Source organism: Heptranchias perlo, chromosome 10 (genome assembly GCF_035084215.1).
Source record: "Heptranchias perlo isolate sHepPer1 chromosome 10, sHepPer1.hap1, whole genome shotgun sequence".
In the NCBI taxonomy this organism is placed as follows: domain Eukaryota; kingdom Metazoa; phylum Chordata; class Chondrichthyes; order Hexanchiformes; family Hexanchidae; genus Heptranchias; species Heptranchias perlo.
Genome location: NC_090334.1, coordinates 58,709,858 through 58,722,892, shown reverse-complemented (window position 1 = coordinate 58,722,892; position 13,035 = coordinate 58,709,858). Strand labels below are relative to the sequence as shown.

Genomic DNA, 13,035 nt, shown 5'->3' with positions numbered 1-13,035 from the left:
CTGCTACTGGCCAGGGTGAGGAGGAGGGGGGAATTGTTTTACCCGGCCGATAGGAGGAAGTACCCTGCCTCTGCCAACATGAAGGCCTGGCTCAAGGTGGCAGAGGAGGTCACCAACAGCAGCAACACCTCCCACACTTGGGTCGAGTGCAGGAAGCGTTTCAATGATCTAACTAGGTCAGAAAAGGGAGTACACTTACTGATTCTCCTGCATTCAGTGGTGCACATCGTCCCTCCCCAAACTCATTCTGCACTTCCACGTCTACTCCATCACATCACTTCTCACGCCCATTTAAGGCTCATCCTAGACTTACCTGCACTTCCTCATCTCCCCATTACCACTCACCCCAATCCTCATGCAATGTGATGGCTCTGTCTCATACTCTCTGATGTATCTCTTTCACGGTCAGCCTCAGCCAAAGCAATGCATTCATCAGCTGACCACTTCACCCTCACTCACTCATTTGTACTTTGTCCCCTTCCAGGAGAAGAGAGTGCAAAATGCACGCGAGAGGGCGAGGACTGGAGGGGGGCCTCCACAAATAGTGGTCCTCACAGACGCGGATGAGGAGGCCCTGCAGATCAGCCGCACCCTCGAGTGCCTGTCCATCGGGGATGCCGAGACTGGCACCCCACAAACGTCTGGTGACACAACTTTAACATTCATCACACATAACATGAATTGGGCCCCGACAACATCCCGGCTGTAGTGCTGAAGTCTTGTGCTCCAGAACTAGCCGCACCTCTAGCCAAACTGTTCCAGTACAGCTACAACACTAGCATCTACCCGACAATGTGGAAAATTGCCCAGGTATGTCCTGTCCACAAAAAGCAGGACAAATCCAATCCGGCCAATTACCGCCCCATCAGTCTCCTCTCAATCATCAGCAAAGTGATGGAAGGTGTCATCGACAGTGCTATCAAGCGGCACTTACTCACCAATAACCTGCTCACCGATGCTCAGTTTGGGTTCCGCCAGGACCACTCGGCTCCAGACCTCATTACAGCCTTGGTCCAAACATGGACAAGAGAGCTGAATTCCAGAGGTGAAGTGAGAGTGACTGTCCTTGACATCAAGGCAGCATTTGACCGAGTGTGGCACCAAGGCGCCCTAGTCAAATTGAAGTCAATGGGAATCAGGGGGAAAACTCTCCAGTGGCTGGAGTCATACCTGGCACAAAAGGAAGATGGTAGTGGTTGTTGGAGGCTAATCATCTCAGCCCCAGGACATTGCTGCAGGAGTTCCTCAGGGCAGTGTCCCAGGCCCAACCATCTTCAGCTACTTCATCAATGACCTTCCTGCCATCATAAGGTCAGAAATGGGGATGTTCGCTGATGATTGCACAGTGTTCAGTTCCATTCGCAACCCCTCAAATAATGAAGCAGTCTGTACCCGCATGCAGCAAGACCTGGACAACATCCAGGCTTAGGCTCATAAGTGGCAAGTAACATTCGCGCCAGACAAGTGCCAGGCAATGACCACCTCCCCTTGATATTCAACAGCATTACCATTGCCGAATCCCCCACCATCAACATCCTGGGGGTCACCATTGACCAGAAACTTAACTGGACCAGCCATATAAATACTGTGGCTACAAGAGCAGGTCAGAGGCTGGGTATTCTGCAGCGAGTGACTCACCTCCTGACTCCCCAAAGCCTTTCCACCATCTACAAGGCACAAGTCAGGAGTGTGATGGAATACTCTCCACTTGCCTGGATGAGTGCAGCTCCAACAACACTCAAGAAGCTCGACACCATCCAGGACAAAGCAGCCCGCTTGATTGGCACCCCATCCACCACCCTAAACATTCACTCCCTTCACCACCGGCGCACAGCGGTTGCAATGTGTACTATCCACAGGATGCACTGCAGAAACTCGCCGAGGTTTCTTTGACAGCACCTCCCAAACCAGCGACCTCTACCACCTAGGACAAGAGCAGCAGGTACATAGGAACAACACCACCTGCACGTTCCCCTCCAGTCACACACCATCCCGACTTGGAAATATATCACCGTTCCTTCATCGTCGCTGGGTCAAAATCCTGGAACTCCCTTCCCAACAGCACTGTGGGAGAACCTTCACCACACAGACTGCAGCGGTTCAAGGAGGCGGCTCACCACCACCTTCTCAAGGGCAATTAGGGATGCCGGCCTCGCCAGTGACGCCCACATCCCATGATCGAATTTTTAAAAAATTGAAGTTAACAATGATTGGCATGTTGAACACCTCAGTATGCTCAGCGCAACAGGACACATCTGTGATGATGCTTAATGTTGCTTTCTGTTCTCTTACAGGCCCTTCACGAATGCCGGCATCAAAGGGCGCACCGTTACATCTTAGCGAGCCATCCACCAGCGCAGATACTCACACCTCGGTGGGCCCTGGTAGTCAGTTAGTTGGGTTGGCACCTGGTGAGTCACCACATGCAAGTGAGCATGTGGAGACACTGTTGGCAGGGGCAGCTGTGGAGAGTCCATGTCGGTGGGCGCACTCCTCTCCAGGCTCTGCTCAGCTGGACGCAGATGCTGAATCCTGGGGGCCATCCTTTAAAAGGAGAATGATTGAGGGACAGCAGCACATTTGCGAGGTACTGGAACAGGTGCCACGCACACTCACCACCACAGTGCAGAGGATGGAGGAGTCCAACTCCTGCATTAATGGAATGGTGTCACAGGTACGTGAGGGAATCTGAGATAGTGACGCAGGGATGTGAGGGCATCTCTGAGATAATGTCGCAGGTAAGTGCGGGAATGTCTTGATGGAGAGAAGGCTAGCCTCCGTTGAGCTTCAAGCGCAGCTCATAAATAAGCCATTCAGGCCCTGACAACGGCTGCTCGGACTCAGGGTGAACAACATTCTGCCGCCTTAGACAGGCAGACAGATGCACTAGCACTGGCCTTATCAAGGCATCACACATGTCCTCCAAACTGCTGTCCAGCAGAGTGGTAGGAATTGTGTGGCCCTGGCCCAGGAGAGGGATGATGGCGAAAGAAGACCAGTACCCGCAATGCTGCCTCCTCTCCAGGTGGCCGAGTCTGCCCCTGCCCAGGTGCAGGTGGAGACTCGGCCACTGGACCCAGAGGGCATAGGCCCAAAGCATCTAAGTCATCAGGGCATGAACATGAGCAACCTGCCACTGCCTCTGCTGCAGCCACAGGGGATGCACCACGTAGAAGAGAAAGGCTAAGGTTTTGTGATCACAAAGGGAATGCACAAGGATGTCTGACAGACTGTCATGTTTTTTAATTTATATTTGGTTTTTGTTAGTCACACTAAATGTTAGCATTCTCATCACTACTGCCACGTCTTGCCCATTCTTGACTGGCTTTTGTGATAGTGCCCTTTCATGTGCTTCACCATGAACAACAACACTTGATGTCACCCAGTGGGTCACTTTACAGTGGGTGTACGTGTAGTTGCAGGACTGTTTTGTGCAGGGAGTTGGGGGGTGCTGGTGTTGGCGCTGGTCTTTCCAGGTGGTGTGAGGACTGGACTCTTCTCACTTTCAGATCTTATGAGAACCAGTCACAAATGAATAACTCCCTGGTCTCACGAGCAGCCAGGTGAGCCGCTGCTGTGCCCATGGGTTTGTTGTCCTCTTCTTCCTCAATGGGGATGGCAAATGTGGATGGTACCTCCTCAACTGGTACCCCTCTCTGTAGCGCCATGTCGTGCAGGACACAACACTACTATAATGTGACCCACTGCCGCTGGTGCGTATTGAAGCGCTCCCCCTAGAATGATCGAGGCACCGAAATTGCATCTGAGCAGCCCTATTGCATGTTCAATTATAGGCCTGGTGGGGATGTGGCTGTCGTTGTATCAACACTGTTGCTTGCTGATGGGGTGCCTCAGAGGTGTCATCAGCCACGTGTGCAGGGGGTATCCCTTGTCCCCAAGGAGCCAGCCCTTAAGGGTGTTCAGTGTGTGGAAGAGGCCCGGGATGTTAGATTCCCTCAGAATGAAGGAATCATGGCAGCTGCCAGGGAATGTGGCGCACACGTTAAGAAATCTTTTGCGGTGGGCACAAACTAGCTGAGTGTTGATGCAATGATACCCCTTTCTGTTGATGAACAGTCCTGGCTCGTGCGGAGATGCTCAGATTGCACCCTGTACCCGTGGGAAGCCAGCCACAGAGTGGAATCCCACTGCCCTCTCCGTCTGGCTGAGGTCGTCCATCGGAAAGTTGATGTAGTGCGAGGCCCTGTGAAATAAGCTGTCGATGATCTGCCTTATGCACTTGTGTGCAGATGATCGACAGACCCCGGCGATGTCACCGACGGCACCCTGGAATGATCCGGAGGTGAAGTAGTTGAAGACGGTGGTGACTTTAACAGTGACGCGTAACGAGATGCCACTCGGCCCAGTTGGGAGCAGCTCAGCATGAAGGAGGCTGCAGATGTCTTCGACCACCTGGTGACTCACTCTCAGCCCCAGCATGAACTGTTTCTCAGAGGTCCAGGAAGCTGAGCCTCGGCCTGTAGGCCCTCTGACGAGGATAGTGCCTCCTGCGACGTTGTTCCCTCTGTGCTCTTGTGCAGGTCCCTGTGGCGCAGTACTGTGTTGTGGAGCTCCAAGTGGCGGAAGTGCACACCGTGCACGGCGAGGATGGTGATGTTGCTCGTCCTCGGATGTACTGGTGAATGCAGCCATCGCGCCTCCCATCCTGATGATGCCAGTTTGAGGAGGTCCAAAAAGTTGGTAAATATGCGTAAACAGAAGAATTCTGAGTGGAAACCAAGAATTTTCAGTCTAAACACAAAGAATTCCCAACCAAAAGTTTGTCTGAGAGAAGTAAGTGCCCTGCTGCAATAACTTACCTTTTATCCCCATCTGTCAAACAGGCATTTAAATGTCCAAATGGCTGCTGGCTGAAACACGTCTCCTACAACATGGAGTGTTTCCCACAGCACGGGAAACACGCTGAGGCTGAACGAAAATTGCTCCCCTGCCTCAATCACCATGAAATGAACAACTTCAAGGGCCTTAATAATTTCCTTAAATATTGCCAGCAGGACTTCCGCATTCCAGAAGCGTGCACGCACACAGATGCGTCTGTGTGAGATGCGGAAGTCGGCTTCCTTATCCGCCTGGGATTTTCCCATCCCCCCTGCCCCCAATGCACCGCACTTCGATTTGAAAATCGAGCCCATGGTGTCTGCTGTAGGAAATGGAAGAAATCACACAGTTGTATAGAAAGGATGGGAAGAGGAGAATCGGGGAAAGGGAAGACAAGATGAGCAGAGGTGTTAAAATTTTTTATTTATAACTGTGCTTTAATGTTTATTTTTGTAGGTTAGGATCAATATTACAACAACAAAGCAACTCTGATTAGCTTAATTAGAGTAATTAGTGTTTGTTCCAACATAATTATGCAAGCTGTAAATCTGAACTTCAAGAAGGTTTAATAGTTCAGTAATTTCCCTGCACCTGCCTGAAAAGGTTAAAACGTTGTTTAATAAATATAAGCAACTATAAATATGTAACGGAACTAATGCTTGTCTCATATGAAACATACATTCACTTGCATGTCCATTAAGTGAACAATGTACAGTAGATCCACACATCACACAAGCTCTCAGCATCAGATAAATAATTATTAGGATTATTCTTTCTTAAAATGAAAAAATGATTGCAATTAATTATTGGATGCCAGTACTAGATAAGGCCGTTTACAGTTTAAAGATCATATTGGGAAAAAAATTAAAGCTACAAGGCTTCATCTCACATACCAAAGACAGTCTTGACAACGTGCTCCTTCGGACTGGACTTACTGAAGCAGTTTGAGTTTGTCTGAAATTGAAAAGCAAATGAGGACAGATCATTGTAATGCAAGTGATTCTTCCCTTTAAAATAAAAGATTTTTAACACGTTTTCACAGTTAATGTATTAAACAGTAGAAACTCATTTTAAAACTCTAGAGTACTGACAGCTCTCTGCCAACAGCAGCATTTAAAATATTTTGAAGAGAAGAGAAAATGTAACTATACAGATTGCATTGCTGCAAAACTAAGTAGCCTCTGAGTTTTAGTTCGCAACTTTCAACATAACAAGTCTTTTCCCTTATTATATTAGAATATAATCCATGCTGTAAATCAAAATGTAAAGAGATTTGAAAACCCATGTACATCATATAATCTTAGAATGTTAAAGCACAGAAATAGGCCATTCAGGCATAGCACGCACGCAGGAGCAATGTGGGAAGCCAACCAGAGTGAGAGATCTGGGCCTGAGGATACTGAGTTGTGGAGGAACAAAGAGATTTAGGTTTCCAGGTACACAAATCACTAAAAAGCTAGTGAACAGATTCAAAAAGCAATCAAAAAGGCTAATGAAATGTTGGCTACTACCTCTATTTGCTTTTGAGCTTACAACGTCATCTAAATATGTTGACTATTCATTTTCTGACCACCTGTTTAATTTAACATACTATGATACATTGTTATAATTAAGCAGATCACAGAGTTTCAACTTACACTCAACCAAAATAATTGCATCAACTGCGCAGTTACAAATAACAATTCTGAAGAAAGAAAAATAGCACATCTCACAGACAGAGATAGCAAACTTTTACAATGCAGAGGCGAGAAAAACAAAAACACAAACAGTCTGGCTCACCCTTTGCTGGGAACAGAAGGACGGGAAAGTAAAGGCAAATGGGGAAAGGAAAAAGCAAGCAAAGGCTTTCTGGAACCTTCACCCGGGGATGATACAGATGAGTCTCTAAAAGTAGGGGAAATATACATAAAACTTCAGCCAGCTATTTTACTTCCAACATGTTTATCTATTTCATTTCAAAACAATACCAGAAAATAGTGTCTGCAGTACAGATTCAATAAATGAGTCATACTTACAAACTACAGTTTTTATTCAGACTGTAAAATTTGCGTCGTGCAACACACATTCGCCATACATACTTGGATGTTTCCATATCTTCCTATTGAAATAAAATTAAAAACAGTATCAGCAGCTTCTACAATCTCCTACTTTTAAGTATAAAGTTGTTACCACAGAAAATTACTAACTTAAGCAAAGAAAATCAAACTCATAACTTCGGTATTGACATAAACAGAAAATGCTGGAAGTACACAGCAAAAAGATAGGTTTAATGTTTCAGGTGTAACCCTTTGTCAGAATTGAGAACTAAAAGATTAGCAACCATTTTAGTAAGATTTCAAAAATAGAGGGGCCTGGGAAGAAGCAACAGACACTCCAATCACAGAAGAAATTAACGAGTTGAATGACCTGCAAATTGTTTAACAGAATAACTTATGTGTGCATCTTACTAGATCTAGGGACTGGTATTGCAAAGGAACACAAATGGCCATTCAACTCCTTGAGCCAGTTCTGCCATTCAACTAGATCACGACTGACCTGTACCTCAAATTCATTTACCCAATTTGTTCCATATCAGTGGATACCCTAACCCAACAAAAATCTAACCATCTCGTTCTTGAAAATTTCAATTGGCCCAGTAACCACAGCCTTTTGGGAGAGTGAGTTCCAGATTTCCACTACCCTTTATGTGAAAAAGTGCTTCCTGGTTTCACTCCTAAATGACCAAGCTATAATTTTAAGATTATGCCCTCTTGTTCTCGATTCCACTACCAGAGTGAATAGTTTCTATGGCCGTGATTTTATTCGAGGGAGCAGTGGAGGGTGGAAATCTTGATGGGAAACCTGGAAGCACGGGTTTCCCAGAGTCCTTACGATTCTGGCATAAGGATGTCTTGAATTTATTTTTTGTACATTTCCAGCCCGATAGGCCGGCCTGATGGACAGGTTGGTCTAGATCACATGGGAGAGCAGCCAGGGAGAGGATGTGAAAGTGTTAGATGGGCGGAGAGGGGGGCGGCCTTCAGAGATCCGGGGGGGGAGGGGCTCGGAGATCACCGGGCCGGGGTGGGGGGGGTCGGTTGATTGCTTTTGTCGGGTTGCTGCAGGTAAGTCTGTTCGGCCTGGGGGAAGCACTCCTGCTCCTCCGGGCCCACAAACCTGCAGTTTCGTACCTTCACATCTCCTCTCATGATGTGAAGTAACAGGCCCGGGAATCCTGTCCCACGGGGGTTAAAAACAAAAAATCTGGAAAAGTGGAGGCCATAGCCTCCTTGAAAGCTTTTACTGACCGACCCGCCTCTGAAAAGCGGGTTGGTTGCCCGCCCCTCGTCCTGCCTCCATTAAAATGTGTTGGAGGCGGGTTTTAGATTTTTAACATTTTTCCTGCCCTTACCACCCCCCCCACCCACAACCAACCCACCCCTTTTCCCCATTTAAAATCATGCCCTATGTATCTACCCCATAAATCCCTTTATCATTTAAAAACTTTGATTAGATCACCCCTCAACCTTCTAAACTCACAGGTATACAAGCCAAGTTTATGCAACCTGCCCTCATAATTTAATTCTTTATGCCGTGGTACCATTCTGGTGAATCTGCGTTGTAACCCCTCCAAGGCCAATACATCTTTCCTGAGGTTTGGTGCCCAATACTGAACACAGTACTCCAGATGGGATCTGATCAAGTCTCTGTAACTAAATCATCATTTCCTCACTTTCGAATTCCAACCCCCTTGAGATAAATGCCAACATTCATTCCATTAGCCTTTTTGATTACTTTTTGTACCTGCGCACTACCTTTTAGTGTTTTGTATACATAGACACCTAAACCCCTTAGTTCTCTACAGCTACAAGTCCCTCACAATTAAGAAAATATTCCGATTTCTCAGATCTAAAGTAGATGACAGCACACTTCCCTATATTAAACTCCATCTGCCATAGCTTTGCCCACTCACTTAGTGAAGAAATAACATAAAATGGGCTTTCTATGTTCTTCTATACATTTTCTAATGCACTTTTTCTTATCTATAACCCTCTGTCTTAACCAGAGTTTTTTATATTCAAATTCTTCCCCATCCCTCCCCTTTTATGTTTTTTCTCTTCCATTTCTTTAGCTATGCCCCTCTCATGGACTGCACCATTCATTGGCCAAGAGTATACTCTACGTTGAGCTACTCACATGCTTCTACAAACGTCAGACACCATTCTGCATGACTAAAATCCCCACTGATTCTCAATCTTATTATTTTGGGAAATCCCTGACTTCCATTCAAGATTGGGACTCAAGATTTAGGAAATCTTACATGCCAATTTTGTTCTTTATGGTGGTCCAAATAATGAAATAAGGTTTTATTAACCAGATAAACACATCTTAACTAAAATATTAATGAATGGTGGGAAACAAAATTGCGGTCTTTTCCAACTTTTGGGGGTATATTACCATGAACATAGTTTTGAAATGCATAGAAGCTATTTACTCAGATGCAATATTCCTAACCTGGTTTCTACACAACTGATTAATATTTAAAGCCAAATAAGATCACATCACTAGGAAACCATTAAATCAATATGGATGAGTACATATGAAAATACTTTGTTCCCTTCCTAAACCAAATTAGTAGAAATGAAATGAACAGCCCTGGGACCACAACTCAGCATGAACCACTGTCTTCAGACAACTGTATAAGAGGTGTCTTTCTTCTGAGTGTATTACGGAATGCAGCTACTTTGTTCCACTGCACACTATCAAACTTATGGACATCAGCTAAAGTGAACAGTTTTAGAACACTCACAGTCTGGAACTGGACGGTCTCCTCTTTGTTTGCCAGCTCTAATGCAAAGAAGGATTTGTTGTGCGACAAGTTGGATACGTCATTCCATCTAAAAAGGGAAAGATAATTTATTTATACAGCTATTTCTACCTCAACTGAAAAAATTTTAAATAGACTTTGAGGTGAATTAGTAACAATATTGAGTGTTCTTTGGCATGGGAAGGTATTTTCTTTAGGTACCAGATGTGAAACTGATCATGTAGCATTAATTTAATATTACCATGTGACTGAGTAATGCCACCCACTGTGACAGCTTTAAAATGAAACATTATTGGGGATAGGTGAAAAAAAAACAAGTGCAAAATATTCAACCTTTTTTATTCTAAAGTCTTTTAAAAACTTGTATCTACTAGGAGAAATCATTTTTTTGTTTCCTCTCCATGGCTTTGCAAGGACCCCAAATTATAGAACATTGCTCAGCTAGCATTGGCGATGAGCTCCACTGATTCAGAAGGAAACAAAGTCTCTTGGTTCTTGGTGCCAAACGAAACAAAAAACAGTTGGTTTCAAAGCTGAATGTATTACTTTGTATTTAAGATCAAAGCTTCAATGTGGGGAAGTGTGACATTATCCACTTTGGATCTGAGAAAGACAAATCAGATTTTTTTTTCTTAATGGTGAGAGACCAGGAGCAGTCGAGGAGCAAAAGGATTTAGGTATCTATGTACACGAATCAGTAGAGCACAGGTACAAAAAGTAATCAAAAAGGCTAATGGAATGTTGGCCTTTATCTTGAGGGGGTGGGAATTCAAAAGTGAGAAAGCGATGCTTCAGTTGCAGAGCCTTGGTCAAACCCCATCTGCAGTACTGCGTTCAGTCTTGGGCAACGAACCTCAGGAAAGATGTATTGGCCTTGAAGGGAGTACGGTGCAGATTCAACAAAATGATATCATGACTTAAAGGGTTAAATTATGACAGACTGCATGAACTTGGCTTGTGTTCCCTTCAGTTTAGACGGTTGAGGGGTGATGTCATCGAGGTATTTGAAATGATAAAGGGACTTGATAGGGTAGATAGAGAAATTATTTCCTCTGGCGGAGGAATCCAGAAAGAGAGGGCATAATCTTGAAATTAGAGCTTGACCATTAAGGAGTGAAATCAGGAAACACTTTTTCCACACAAAGGGTAGTGGAAATTTAGAACACTCTGCCCCAAAATGATATGGCTGCTGGGTTAATTGAAATTTTTAAAACTGAGATCAATAGGTTTTTTATTGGGAAAGAGCATCAATAAAGGCAGGTATATGGAGCTGAGGTACAGATCAGCCATGATCTAATTGAATGACAGAACAAGCTCATAGGGCTGACTGGCCTACTCCTCTTCCTATGTTCCCTACTGATTCAAGTTAAGCATGAGTTTACATTTCCTATTTTGCAAAAAAAAAACTGATGGAAGCTCAAACATTCTCTTAATTCTGTAGCTACTTAATAGTCATCCTCCACTACTTCATGGTGGCAGTAGCAGGTCAAAAATTAGTTTAAAAATCTGTTATCATCTTAACCTTGGGCATCAATGTAAATAATTCTCCTTTAGAATACCTCCTTTAGACAACCTGACAGTTTCACTTCATTTTTGGATATTATATAGAGCAGAGAACAGGAAAACTGCACTAGTGGGAGATGATTTTCATGTTGTTACACCCCGTCCGCATCAGTTCATGAGGCGAAATGGTCAGAAAAAAAGAGAACCATAATACACATCTGCTATGCCTGGGGGTGGACACAAGAAGATCCTGTCTGTTTCAGGAAGGAGCCTCATACTAACATTCAAATGACAAGGGAGTGACATCATAGTGCCGTTCATGCGTTCCAAATCATGCTCGTATAATGAGCATCCAGGGTTGCTAGGGAATTAGCTGCAGGCAGAAGTTCAATAAAAAGGCATATTATAAGAAGATTAAACATTTAGGGCCATTAAAGATTTTGGCCATTTTTGAACCGATAATTTTATTTTTTGCTTTATCCCCCCACCCCCCATCTGCCACTTAAGCTTTTATGAGCTTTTGCAGCAATTGCTCTGCTGCTTATTTTTTCTTCCAGCTTCCTTAGTGTCTCCAATGGGTTTTCCAGTGGGAGCTTTTTAGAGGAGGTCGAGGAAGACCAGCAGAGGGATGTTAAGCAGATCAAGCTGCACCAGAAGGATTCTTTGCCCAACCAGCAGTATCCTCACACTTGTATCTAAAGATAGTGGTGCAGTGCTTTGGCAGTGTGTGTGGATGCTCCAACTCTCAAAATAGGTTGTAACATGCCCAATGGTATAGATAGGTATGACTAACTGTTATATGCTGGATGGTACTTCAGAAGCACCCATTCACAATGGTATGTAATGCTTGCAGTGGTACTGCATGAAAGAGAGCATACCAGAGTGATCCATCAACCAGCAAAGCCTGATTGGAGGCATCTTGACAGATCTGACCAGCCATTATTTGCAGGCATTGATACACCTGTCTGGCAATAACTATGAGGAACTGTCTTCACAGAGTCAACCACATACAGATAGCCAGATGTAGAGCTGTGTCATATGCTGCAAGGACACATGCTTCTAACATATACCATAGGACTGCATAGTCAGTGATATTGATCAGCTGCTGCCTCAAACCTAGTTCCACCTCCTTTCAGGTATGCTGCAATGCAGGGACGTTATCATGGAATGAAAGAGTGCCACCCTTCTCACAAAGACACTAAGGGAGAGAGAAAACAGGGAACTACAGACAGTAGGGAAAATGCTAGAGTCTATTATAAAGGATGTGATAACAGGACACTTAGAAAATATCAACAGGATTAGACAATGTCAACATGGATTTATGAAAGGGAAATCATGTTTGACAAACCTACTGGAATTTTGAGAGGATGTACTGGTAGAATAGATAAGGGAGAACCAGTGGATGTGGTTTATTTGGATTTTCAGAAGGCCTTCGATAAAGTCCCACATAAGTGGTTAGTGTGCAAAATTAAAGCACATGGCATTGGGGGTAATATCCGAGCATGGATTGAAAATTGGTTAACAGACAGGAAACAGAGAGTAGGAATAAATAGGCCTTTTTCGGAGTGGCAGGCAGTGACTAGTGGGGTACCGCAGGGATCAGTGCTTGGGCCCCAGCTATTCACAATATATATCAATGATTTGGTTGAGGGGACCAAATGTAATATTTCTAAGTTTGCTGACAAAACTAGGTGGGATCATGAGATGTGGGGAGGATGCAAAGAGGCTTCAAGGCGATTTAGACACGTTGAGTGAGTGGGCAAATACATGGCAGATGCAGTATAATGTGGATAAATGTGAAGTTATCTACTTCGGAAGGAAAAACAGAAAGGCAGAGTATTATTTAAATGGTGATAGATTGGGAAATGTTGATGTACAAAGAGACT

At 44.6% G+C, this 13,035-nt stretch overlaps 1 protein-coding gene across 2 annotated transcripts in view; it reads right to left on the bottom strand.

The window, feature by feature from the left end:
* The window catches only part of ptpn21 (protein tyrosine phosphatase non-receptor type 21), a 71,101-nt gene that overhangs the window by 26,237 nt on the left and 31,829 nt on the right, over positions 1–13,035 (bottom strand). The window contains exons 9-12 of one of the 2 annotated variants that reach the window (XM_067991869.1): positions 9,629–9,716; positions 6,855–6,937; positions 6,619–6,723; positions 5,733–5,793 (exon numbers count right to left, since the gene is read on the bottom strand). In XM_067991869.1, the coding sequence (XP_067847970.1) occupies positions 5,733–5,793; positions 6,619–6,723; positions 6,855–6,937; positions 9,629–9,716 (337 nt within the window). The remainder of the gene's footprint in view (positions 1–5,732; positions 5,794–6,618; positions 6,724–6,854; positions 6,938–9,628; positions 9,717–13,035) is intronic. The other variant, XM_067991870.1, reaches the window with a different exon arrangement.